Below are 12,442 nucleotides of genomic sequence, written 5' to 3'. Positions count from 1 at the left end.
GACTGCGAACGCAAGCGTCGCTGGCATAGGAATGATTATTACCAGCTGCTAATTGCTCATTAATATACGCTAACCGCTGCTGCATGCCAACATGCTCAGCACACCCAGCGCCCAGCCAAAGTCGCTCGACCGGAGCGCAGCTGCTCGTCGCCACCTCACCCACTCGCACCGAGAGCCGCCACCGCGGCCCCGCGGCTGCTCCGTGCTCACAGCGGGGTCTTCCCCGCAGCTGCCACCCCACCTCCTGAGGTGAGGAGCTGCCCCCGATGATTCCTGCGCCCCCAGGCTCCAGGCTTTGCCCCCGCGGAGGTTTGCTTCAAGCGGGAGACAAGCACCTCGGGCTGCGCCGGTGGCAGGGCCGGAGGCCGCTGCTGTCCCCAACCCAGGGGGCTCGGCAGGGAGAGCCCCCCGCTGCAGACTGACGGGTGTTCTGTGAAGGAAGGGGCAAACCCCACACACGGGTTTTCAACTTTAAAACCCGCTGCCAGAACGTGCCTCCCCGGACACGCAGCATGCGCGGCGCCGGGAGCCGCTCAGCCGGGCAGCCGCTGCCCCGCCCGGGAGCGGCGCCCCAGGAGCCCGACGCCGGCGGCGCTGAGGGGAGGCCGCGGCGCCCCCGCCGCCCACAGGGCTCGCCTTTCCCGCCGCCCACCCGGCGACAGGGCGCCAGCGGCCCCGCCGCCGCCTCTCCTCAGGCACGGCGCTCCGGCGACCCCCCAGCCCCCCGCTGGCGGGCGGCGGTTGCGCAGGGCGGCGGGGCGCCCCCGGCCCCGCGGCGGGCCCCGTGGCGGGCGGCGGCTGGCGCCCGGCGCGGCGGGGAGCCGCGGGCGGCGGCGGGAGGGCGGGCTGCGGGGCGGGCGGTGCGCGGCGGCCGGCAGCGCTGCGCCCCGATAGGCGGCGGCGGGCCGTGTTGGTGCTGCCGCCGCGGCTGCTGCTGCTGGCGCCGAGCCGCTGAAGCCCGGCGGAGGGGCTCGCCGGCTCTCGCACGCAGCGGCGGCGGCGGAGCGCGTCGCGTCGAGCGGAGCGAGCGGGGAGGAGGAGGCGAAGGAGGAGGAGGAGGAGGAGAGGAGGAGGAGGAAGGGGAGGGGGGATCTTCTCGGCGAGGATGCCCGGAGCGGCTGCAGGGACGGCGGCGACAGGAGCAGGCTCGTCAGGAGCGGCAGCAGCGGGGATGCTCCCGGCTCAGGAGGCGGCCAAGATCTACCACACCAACTACGTGCGGAACTCGCGGGCCATCGGCGTGCTCTGGGCCATCTTCACCATCTGCTTTGCCATCGTCAACGTGGTGTGCTTCATCCAGCCCTACTGGATCGGGGACGGCGTGGACACGCCGCAGGCGGGCTACTTCGGGCTCTTCCACTACTGCATCGGCAACGGCTTCAGCCGGGAACTCACCTGCCGGGGCAGCTTCACAGACTTCTCCAGTCTGCCCTCGGGAGCCTTCAAAGCTGCTTCCTTCTTCATCGGGCTCTCGATGATGCTCATCATCGCCTGCATCGTCTGCTTCATCCTCTTCTTCTTCTGCAACACAGCCACCGTCTACAAGATCTGTGCCTGGATGCAGCTGACCTCGGGTGAGTGAGGGGCAGCGGCCCCGGCTCGGGGGGGGTGTCTCCGCGCCGCCCTGCGCTGCCCGGCCCTGCCCGGCGCCGCCGGGGGCACGGGCGGCTCTGGAGAAACTTGCGGCGGCGGCGGGGCCGGGAGCGGGTGGCGGGGCAGCGGCGGGGGCTGGCGGGGCGGCGGGGCCGGCACCGGCAGCGCTGCGGCGCGGTGCCGGGGGCCGCCTGGGGCCGCCCCACCGCCCGGGTGGGCACCGGCCGCGGGCCCAGGTCAGGCGCAGCCTCCGCCCCTCGGCACCGCCCCGGGGAGCGGGGGTGCCCGGAGAAATTGTCCGGCTTCGGGCCGGGAACCGACCCGTGAGCATCAGGCAGCTGCGGGCAGGGCTGGCGGGCAGTGGCAGCCCCAGGCTGTCCTCCGGCGCTTGGTCTGTCGCTAAAGGTCGGGAGAAAATGGCAGTGGGGGCCGTGGGGGACGCTTCGAGGGCGCGGCGGTGGGTGAATTTAACTCAGCGCCTGTTGAAGGTTAGTCCTGAGCCCGGGTGGCCCCCTGGTCCAGGCAGAGCCCGCTCCAGTTCAGCGGGAGGGGATGGCGAGGGCTTTTGCTGGCCAACTGGAAGGGCAGCCGAGGTCATTGGGTGTTACATGCGTGAGTTTTGGTTGGGGTCCGTTCCGCCTGTGCAAGGTGTATTCTTCTCTGTACGTTAGGAGTGTAAGAAAGAATTCCTTTTGGTTGCTGGTTTTGCCTCCGAAGGTCTTCTGACTTTCCCCATCACATCCAGTGTCTCCCTGGGGAAAGCGCATGATAAGGAGGGAGAACACCAGGACATCCCTTTCTGCATTCCCAACACAGCTTCCCCTCTGAGTTAGTAGAGAACGGGTGATTTGTGTGCAGCTGGGAGGCAGAGGAGGAGAAGAGAATGGTCTGTAGACTTGAGATAGTAACAAAATCAATTTTAGCAAGATAGTAAAGATTAATTCTTCAATAATTTGAAAAAAAAAAAGTCTAAAATCAAAGCATACCTTCTTGCTTGTCCTCCTGATAAAACCCTGAAATTGAGAAGTTTTGTCTTTGCAGGAATAAGCTGTTAGGGAAACTGAGCAAAATATCTCCAAAATGGGCTCACAATCACTTTTGAATTGACCTATATTCATTTCAGTTTCCGAGCAATAATTCTTCTGAGTTGTTTGCTGAGCAGCTTCAGCATTATTCAATTTGCCACCTAGTCCATGAGGCTTAGTGGAAATTTCTGGTTTGGATTAAACAGCTTTAACCATTTCTCTCTGTGATGCTGGTTTTATGTGTTGTTATATATATATATTTATGCTGTTTCCATCACTCATGTTTATGGTTTCTTTCTTTATCACTTGGGGATTGATCTGCAGTCATTTGAGGTTGGTAGATTTTCTCTCAATTCCAGTCAGGCTAGGTTTGGGCTCATTATCTCTGCAATGGGAATCCTCTTTGATGCTGGTGGCTACTTTGTTCAGTAACATGCATTCTGGTATGATCTTATTAATTGTACACAGTCATGTCACTTGGCTCCAGGCAGAGCAAACTGTTTCATCTTTGCACCACTGACGTCTCCTCTGCTCGGTTAAGGACTTTTGCTTTCAGCTGTCTCCTCTCCTTATGGCTCCGCTGGTAAAAGGTGGCATGAATATTCACTGGTTTGGTGCATCCTCAGCCTGTTTTGTTCATGCCCAGTATGCAGTAGGACAGCACAGTTTCCAAATCCCTTACATTTTCCAGCACCGGAGATAATGGTGTTTTATTTATATGGTTCCACTGCTTCATACCAAGAAGATAGTGCAAGGTATATAAAAATGAATCTGATTCCTTTACTGCATTTCTGCACAGGTGAATAATGATTAATAATAAAAACGTTTAGAAACCACTGCATGCAGCTGATCTGTGGGAGCCCTACCAGTCTATAGCATGCTGCATATGTGCAGGTGTGACACCGAAGATACGTTTTCAGGCAATTAACACAGAATTTTTGTCATCTCCAAAGCTGGTAGATGCACTGTTGGCATTAACATTCAACATCAGGAGTTTTATGTCAGCAGTAGAATCACTTTTCAGACTGCTTACCTCCAAAATTAAAATAATAGGGGAATACATGTATAGCCAAGTGGTTATTGGCCATCTTTCCTGGTTTGTATGTAAATGCCCTGGAAGAGCTAGAACAATGTTGGGTGTTGAAAGAACCTGAATTTGTTGTTTTGCTGAAAGTTGTACCTTAATTCAGCATTTCCCTGACTGTTAATTACCTCAAAAAAGTTTCCTCAAAGGGAGAGGAAACTACCAGAAAATCCGTATCGGTTTGGGTTACACCCTTTGAAGAAGAAAGCATCGGTGGTGGGACAGAAGGAAACCTTAGAAAAAATTGTGCAGGACAAGAGAGTTATAATGAGTTCTGCTAGGTTTTCTATGAGCTATATGACCTACTTTTGTTATTATTCTACTGTTTTGAGAGGATAAGTAATAGGCAATAATAAGCTTAAGGTGCTTATCTCACAGATAATAATATAGTAATGTCATCTACATATGTGTGTAGTTCTTTGTAGTACAGGAATAAAATTGAACTTGAAGTAGTGAAATAAGCAAGTGTGTTAGTATAACTTTGATTTTGCTTGCTATTATGTACCTTAGTAGTATTAGCATTCATCACAGATCATATAATACTTAAAATTTAATTTAAATCTTCTAAGAAGCATTTTTTTTTTGACCTGGGATCATGCTTGATTTAGGATTGCAGATGAACGCTTAGGAGCTAATTTCTTTAAAAGAAAAAGATTTTGTTCACATTCTGTCCTGCATGAGTCATTATAAATTGTCAGCATGATATAGCTCTTGTTTTGAAGAGATGTTTTTTAAACAGGGAAAAAATAAACAATATCTTGGACATACACATTTTCAGGCCTCCTTGCTGTCTAATCATGTCTATGACATGATCAAGCAGAAAAATCCTAGGAAAAAAGCAGTTTCCTATGTGTACGTGAGGACAACATTAGACTCCCTTACGATTTTGCCATGACTTAGACTGCTTTTTCTGTTTCACGTGCATAATGCAGTCAGGGTACACTTGATATCTTGAGAGCCAGTGTTGGCAGCCTTGTTCTCCAGCCTCTAGTCTCCCCTTCTGCAGTTTCAAAATCATGTACAAACACTTGCACGTACACTTACCAAATCGGAGCAGCTGCATGAACACACTTAGTGAAAGTTAGAAATGAGGTATTATTGTTCTTTATTACCCTGCATCTAAAGTTTGCAAGAAACCTTACAAAGACATTTCTTGAGATTTATTCCTTTGTAAGTTAAATAAATTAAATGCTTCAGTTCTGTTATTGTGATTTTTTTCATTATTAGACATGTCATTACTTTTGTCTTTGCTAGGATGTTGCAAGTTACAGGAAAGAAAAGTAAAGTAAGCAAAAGAAAGGCATAGAAGCATCCCGTGGACAAGTAGGATGAAACCAATGTACATATTTTTCAGGACACGGCTAAGCCCATGCCACAGTAAGAGGACAGTTGAACAAAACGACATAAAACCTCTGTACTTTGTCAAACCACAGGCCCAGTGATCTCCAACAGTGGTCTGTCACATAAGCCCACAGAAGCATCAAAGCTTTGAAAGCTCATTTTGCCTTCACTACTCTCTGTCCTCCAGCACTTGTGTTCAGGGATTTGCTAAGATAAGTCTTGGCATTTAAAAGCTCTTGCTGGAATTAATTTCTTTTTCATTACTTTGGTCACTTTTTGAACCTGTGTAAACTTACAGTGTTTACAGTGCTCCAAAGCAAGGAGTTCCACAGCTTAATACGTCTTATGTGAAGATTCAGTAGTGGGTTTTTATGTTTTAAACCTTGTACCTGCCCATTTAATTTGATCCCCCAGCTCATGTTTTGGAAGAGGCTGTGAGCAGGGTGTTCCCAGACACCTTCCCTGTGCTGGTCCTTGAATACACCTTTGCTGTATTCCCTGCTACCTGTTTTTGAGACTTGATGAATCTTTGGCTTCTTAGTCATTCCTTGGTTGTTAGGTTGTACCAGGCCTGTGGTCATCCCTGCTGCCCTGCCCGCAGCCGTTTCCAGCCTGCTGTATCCTTTCAGAGGCGATGGGATGAGAACTTCATTCAAGACAGGCAAACCAGCCATTTATACAATGGCATAATAATAATCTCTCTTTCATTCTTTGTTCCTTTCCTAGTAATTTTTAATACTCACTTTTTCACTGTTAGTGAACGGTGAGCTGATTTTTTTATGGAACTACCTATTACAACCCCAAGATCTTAGTCCTGAAGTGGTAATAGTCACCTTGGAGTACATCACTGTGCAGTTAGGTATTTTCCCCTCAAGGAAATGACTTTGTATTTATTTATCTACATTGACTTTAATTTGCCTTTTTATTGCCTAGTCGCTCAGTTTTGTAAAGTCTTTCTTCATAGTCTTCCCTTATCTTAGCTACCCTGAATGAACATCAGCAGCAAACTTTGTCATCTCACCATTTACCTTGTTTTCCAGTTCATTTATAAATAAGCGAGCAGCTCCCAGGTTCCAGCACAGATCCCTGCAGGACTCCACCGTTGACCTCTCTCCGCCTGGGAAATTGTCAGTATTCTCCTACCATCTGTTTCTAATTATTTATCCTTGCAAGGACATTTATTTTTATCCTCTGGGAGTTTAGGTTTTTTAAGACTTATGAATGACAGATTTATCAAATGTCTTTTGGAAGTCCAAGTGGGCTTTGTTAATGAAAATTTCCACAGATCGCATTATTTTCTACTTCTTTGGAGAGCTCTGGTAGTTTTGTAAAAAATTACTTAAAATAGGTGTGTTGGTCCTACCTTACTCCCTTTTGTCACACAAATATGCTATGTTTGTGCATGTGCCAACATAACTCTGTTGTTGCTGATGTACATGGTGCAGATATCAGTCTTTCTGTGGTTCCCCAGGTTTTACCTGGACCTGTTTGAAACCAGTTTTTAAAACTGGTTCCATATTACTCAATTGCCAGTTCTTTGGAGAGGTTATTACATGCCACAGTTAAAAATTCATTTAAAACAGAGAATTGTTTCAGAATGAGAAGGTGGAATTCCTCATTGCAGCTGTGTTGTTTGACTTGAAATCAGTCTGCAGGACCAGGTGACTTTTATGTAAGTCTTAAATGCCTTGACCTTGATGCTCTCAGAGCCTTTGTTACTGCTGTTTGTCAGATCTTGGTATAGGGGTAGATTCCAGAAGGCTGGATGAAAAACCAGTCTTGCACCAGTGTTTGAGCAGGATGTCTGGTGGGGTCAGGCAAGGCGCTTGCCTGTAGCCTCAGTGTCTTTAAAAATCAGTTGGGAGAATAATATACATTTATAGCTGCTGAACTTTGGAGGTGGTACAAAAATTATTTGTTTAATAAATTATAGTTATTTGTTTAATAAATTACAGTAAGGATAGCTAATTCCATAGACAGATTTGGATGTCATAATAACCTAGGCTTGCTTCAACAGCCTGTATTGTAATACATCAAATGCAGCGTAAGGCTTCTGGGGATCAAAATGTAGGAGACATCCTACTGATGGGAGAATTACCGAAGTTACGTGTTATGGAAAACAGTTATTTAGAAGAGAAATTAGAGGCTGTCGTAGATGTGTGTCTGCGTGTGAGCTCTCACTGCAGTGCTGCACTTAAGAAGTCCGATGTGGCCCCTAAATGTGTGCGCAAACAATGGGACTGCTGTTACCACAGTGGTTCCCATGCCCACTCTGTCCAGGACAAACATCTGTCAAGACTCCCTTTCAAGTATAAAGGAGATAGGATTTCAGGACTGGTTTAAATAAATGAAAGAAGAAGACCTAAAAGGATGAATTTTCTTGCTATTCAAAAGAAGATTAGAATTTGACAGATTATGGTATATCAGGACCTACAGGGGGAGATTTCAAGTCATGCTGTGCTCCTTAACTTGACAGATGCTATGTCTGGAAGCTGAAGTTACACAAACTTGCATGAGCCATGAGGTATATACATTTTTAACCTGTTAAATTTAATTTGTTAATTATCTTTACAGTGATTGCTTCTTCACTTGAAGCCTTTACATAAGATTGGCTGCCTCTTTCTAAGAGGCATGGCCTAACTCACCAGAAGCAAAGGACCTTAACCAATGCGGCTGCCAGCTTTTGTTCCCAACATGTACCTCAGCTGTAAAGCGAGAGGCGCATGGGAGGCCAAAGGGAGAGGAGGGCAAATCCAGGAACATAACCAGAATTTTGAACTGCATTTCAGCATTGATGCTGACTTTAATAAGAATGTTAACAACCCCCACCCCACCCGCAGGGTGAGGTAACTGAGGTTATTTAGTGGTCTGTGAGCAATAATGGGAGCTGGACCTTTGGTGGAGAAAATTCTGAAAAATTAGGGATGCTGAGGGCTCTGACCATGATCAAATGAGGATTGCCTCTGCGTCTTGGTGAAATGGGGTGCTGGAGTTGGGCAGGTGGGCAGGGAGGAGGGAAAGAGCTGAGTGCTCTCCTTGCTAACAAGTAGACTGTCTCATCAAGCCTATAAGGACATTTCCTAAATTGAGTGGGCCCTGGTGCATGTGCTTCTTTTTCCTAGTGGAGAAATCATGCTGCCAGTATGATTTTCTGTCCGTTCAGCTCCAGAGGAAAGTTTCCCATCAGGCTTAATAGAGGTTCCCAGGGTTCCTCATCCTTAGGGTGGGAGTGCCCCATGGTAGCCTGCACTCTGCTACTGTCATGCTGGCTGTGATGAGTACTGGAAGTGCTCGTGTTCTAATGTGAGTTGGAAGGTTAGCTGGGTAGGTTGGAAAGATGAAGAACTGGAAGTTTTGTTATTTTATTTGAAGTAAACATTTTGATGTATTTCATGCTTTGGCTATAAAAATGAAGGTTAAAGGTGTGTCCTGTGAACAGTGGAAATGAAGGAAATGTGCCTCAGTGTCCCCTCCAAAAGTAATTTCTTCCCCAAAATACCCTGTGCCCACAGTATTAAAAGTTCTTTCCTGCATCCCGTCATCCCTTGCCTTCAGTAGCTAAACTCACACGCTCTTCATCTGTGTAGTTGACAAGGACACAGCATGTGTTAGAGCTGGCAGAAAGCTGTTTGTGTGTTGATTTGATGTCCTCAAGCTGCCACCTAGATTTGTTAAAGGATAAACTATCCCTGTCTTTCCACTAGTGGGAATTAGGAATACTTTCTGCTCTGCCCAGGAGCCAGCTTTTTCACAAAACTTGCAGAATTTTAGTATCTTGGAGGCTTGTAGCATCAGTCAACTTTGTTTGAAGTTGGTCATCAGGCTTAAAGTCACACAGCTGCATCAGTCTTGATACCAGAGGGAACCTGGCTAAAATGTATCACGTAAGAAGTGTATATCATTTATTTGTATGAGTGATTTGAGATTTTGATAGCAAAGCTTGTTTTTGAAGGATAAAGGTGTGTTGGGAATGAAGAAGTTATATTTTCTTTTGTTTTAGAGTGTAATAAAGATTTCAGCATCTTATAACTCTGACAATTGCCTTTTATGAACATCCTGGGGGCTGTGGCCCACTGTTTGAAAAACACTAAGATAACAGAATAGTAAGATATAAAAGGAAATATATGAAGTTATTTAGGCAATTTGAGGCCAAATTCCAGTTCACTGAAAAAAAGATGTATGGGAGTTGAGAAGGAAGCTGAGAGGGAATTCAGAAGAGGGGTATATCACCTATAGAAATGTGGGGCGCTGAGAACTTGAATACCATTGGGAAAGAGAAATGGGGGTGAGCTTTTGGAAAGCAGCTGATGTTGGCACAGTTCTGCTTTCTTGCACCTGAAGGGGCATCACTGGCATAGATATGTCTGCTGCTGAGTTCTTTCAAAAATTCCTTCTAAAAGTTTAATGAAGAAAATGGCTATATGGGAAAATGAAGCCAGAAGAGGAGAAACATATGGATATTAGTGGCAGTAGAAGGCATGGTATAAAAGGAAGGATAGGTTTCAAACACTAGGGTTATTCTACCTTTTTTGAGAAGTGAACCTTTTGAGCAGTGTGTCATAAACAGCATTAGCTTTGATCTTGCAAACATGAAGAGAGCAAACATATCAGAACAGAAAATCTATGGTGTGATCAGGCAGTGTGGACTCAATATTTGAAACTAACAAGATCCAGCTGTGAGGAATGGCAGGGTCACAGTAGTGAGGCATCACAAAGGAAAAAATAAAAACATTTTTGCTCAGAAATGGTGAAATGGAAAAAAGACATGAGCAAGCGAAGAGCCTGAAAAGTCTGCAGAATTTGATAACATCAGTTGCTATCAGCATTGTTAAAAAATGCAGTGGCAGCATGACAGAGTGAATAGCTAGAATATGCATTACTGTGTGGAACAGTGTGCAAATCCCAATTACTAAGAGAGAATTACAGCTGGAATCTTTAAGAAGGGGAATATAATAGACTTCAAGATCTATCTGTTCTAAGGAAGATATTATCTGTCTTCATGTTGGCATTCAGAGATAGTGCAGACTTGAAAAAAGCTGGCCTTAGAATGAGTAGGTCATACGTACCAGGGGAAAAGGTTGCTTTATTTTCTCCTTGAGAAGCCAGATGCAAATTTATGAATTTCATTGATTTTAAAAGGTAGCTGATGGCCTCTGTGGAGAGCCACTTTGACACAAGCACATCATGTGCTATTTCAGAGAATATTTCAGAGAATTATTCAATCAAGTAATTGAGAGTGCATCAGAAGGAGAGAGCTACCGAATAAATGGTTTAAAATAAATTATTACAAACAGTTGATGAGTTGTCACACATTCTACTTTCCTTATTTTTCTGATTGTCTTTCAGAAAGGAAAAGTTTATAGAGAAGAAAGCTAGACATGTTGTACTTGCAGGGTCAAAGACAAACATTCTGAGTTTAGAGGTTTAGAAAATGCTACTTGTGAAACCTTTGGAGGTTCTTGTGTTTACTGCTCTAAGTCAAAAGTCATGCACCTTACTTATAGAAGTTCATTGAATAAGGTGAGACACCTTGTGCGATGAACATGGCCAGAATGTGTCTTGCAGTGCTGTGCTAGACTGCACCTCCGCAACCTCTCCCTACAGTACTTTGTTGTGATGGACTTTGTGTGCAGCAGAAGTGTGAATGAAATCGGACATGGTCTCTTAAGATCAGGGAAGATTTATGCAGGGAGGGGAGGAGGGTGGGCTAGAAGCAGTGTGTTTACCTCCTATCTGACCTCCTGCCTCTTTCTCTGCAGTAACAGGCTTCTGGAGTGGCTGTAGAAAAGCCAGTGTTCCTCAGTTCTATGTAACATAAAGTCTCTTTAGGAGAAGGTTGTTTTGCAACAGCCCAGATGCCAGCATGTAAGCGTGAAACACCTACATAAATGATCCCATCCTTCTTGGAGATTAAGTCTTCAAAGTTAGGCTCAGACATTTCCGTATCAAGTCATCTCCTCAGCTTCCCAGTGCCCAACAGAGGGAAGCAGTGGCTGGGCCTGTATCTGCAAAGTAAGCATGTCCAGAACCACCCTCTGGTGCACAGTCAGCTGGAACGCTGGCCAGTGTCCATACTATTACATTTTTTTACCTTCTCAAACTGGGTCACCGGACTCACACTGCCTATGGGGAACCATTCCTGGCATGTCCTGACTTGCAGACTGTGCCCTGGCAATATTTTGGAAGATTGTTAGTTGGAACAGACTGAAAACACTCCCGTGACACATGCTGTGGGACAATTCTAACAATTTAATAGCGTAGACAGTTGCGTTTCAATGCCTGGGAGTGCTCCCTGGCGCTACTTAATTTATCCGTGTAAACATAACCACTACGTAGCAAAGCCTCAAAATGAGGAGCTCAAGAAGTACCCGTGCAGGAATGTGAATGTGACATGGGATTTAGTCCTTTAATTTAAACCAATTTATAACTGCAATTCAGTGCCATAGCGTTCAGTTGTGATTTTCTTTGTTTAAATTAACCATAAAAAAACCTGTGGATGAGAAATTGGCATGAAGTGTAGTTAGCTTTGAAACTAGGCTTAGTAATGACCTGGAAAAAGAAAAAGGTTTGTAACCTTTGGCAAGAGGAAGAAACGATCAGAAATGTAGAACAAGCCACAAAAAAGTTTTTCACCTAGACATGGGAAAATGTTGTCCACGCATCTAAATGAGTCTTCTCTCAGATGTGGACTGCATGTTTCAAAATCAAATTTCCCCCAGGTACCTTCAGCTTGTCTAATACGTTTTTGAACACTATAAAACTGTTACGCATTGAGTCTTTACCGGAGAGACATTCAGTGTGGCTTCATAAAGAGTTAATTCAATGTTTTAAGATTAATTCCATGAGAGAAATATTAAGACTTCCCATGAAAATAAAACTAGTCATCCTTGTAGCTTTATATTCCTCTAAAGAAAGTTAATTATTACTTGGTTTCTGTGTCTTACTATTTAGCCTTCCTATTACTGGTGAAGTTATATTAGAACATCAGTAAAATAAAAAGGTTTAAAGTGCAATTCATGGTCATTATACTAGAAAAATATGGTCCAGAATAGTCCAAACATGCTGATGGGTTACCAGCAACAATTGCTTGCATTTAGTTGATGTCAGGCATTTGTATTTGAATGGATACATTAGGTAGTGTGGCATCAGCTGGTTCACCAACAGCCATTCCCAAGCTGATGCTTCACTCTTTGCCAACCTGGAGGAGCAAGGTGATAGTGGTGGCATGGACTCACTGGTGCAGAGCATAAGTCCATGCAGCTGAGGATGGGTAATGGGTGAAGAGAGGGCCTAAGTACATCTGTTCACCAAAGGATGACAACGGGATGTCAATGTAATGTGGCTGTGAAGAGGGCATATGTGATCTTGGCACATATTTCATGAACTATTTCTAGCTGAT

At 45.9% G+C, this 12,442-nt stretch overlaps 1 protein-coding gene across 2 annotated transcripts in view; it reads left to right on the top strand.

The window, feature by feature from the left end:
* Positions 1–841: 841 nt before the first annotated feature.
* LHFPL3 (LHFPL tetraspan subfamily member 3) overlaps positions 842–12,442 on the top strand; it is a 252,260-nt gene continuing 240,659 nt past the window's right edge. For both annotated transcript variants that reach the window (XM_055807463.1, XM_027795450.2), the window contains exon 1: positions 842–1,574. In XM_055807463.1, coding sequence (XP_055663438.1) covers positions 1,106–1,574 — 469 coding nt within the window. In that variant the 5' untranslated portion in view covers positions 842–1,105. The remainder of the gene's footprint in view (positions 1,575–12,442) is intronic.

The sequence above is a fragment of the Falco peregrinus genome, chromosome 6, assembly GCF_023634155.1.
Source record: "Falco peregrinus isolate bFalPer1 chromosome 6, bFalPer1.pri, whole genome shotgun sequence".
NCBI lineage: Eukaryota > Metazoa > Chordata > Aves > Falconiformes > Falconidae > Falco > Falco peregrinus.
This window is presented reverse-complemented; position numbering and strand designations above follow the sequence as displayed.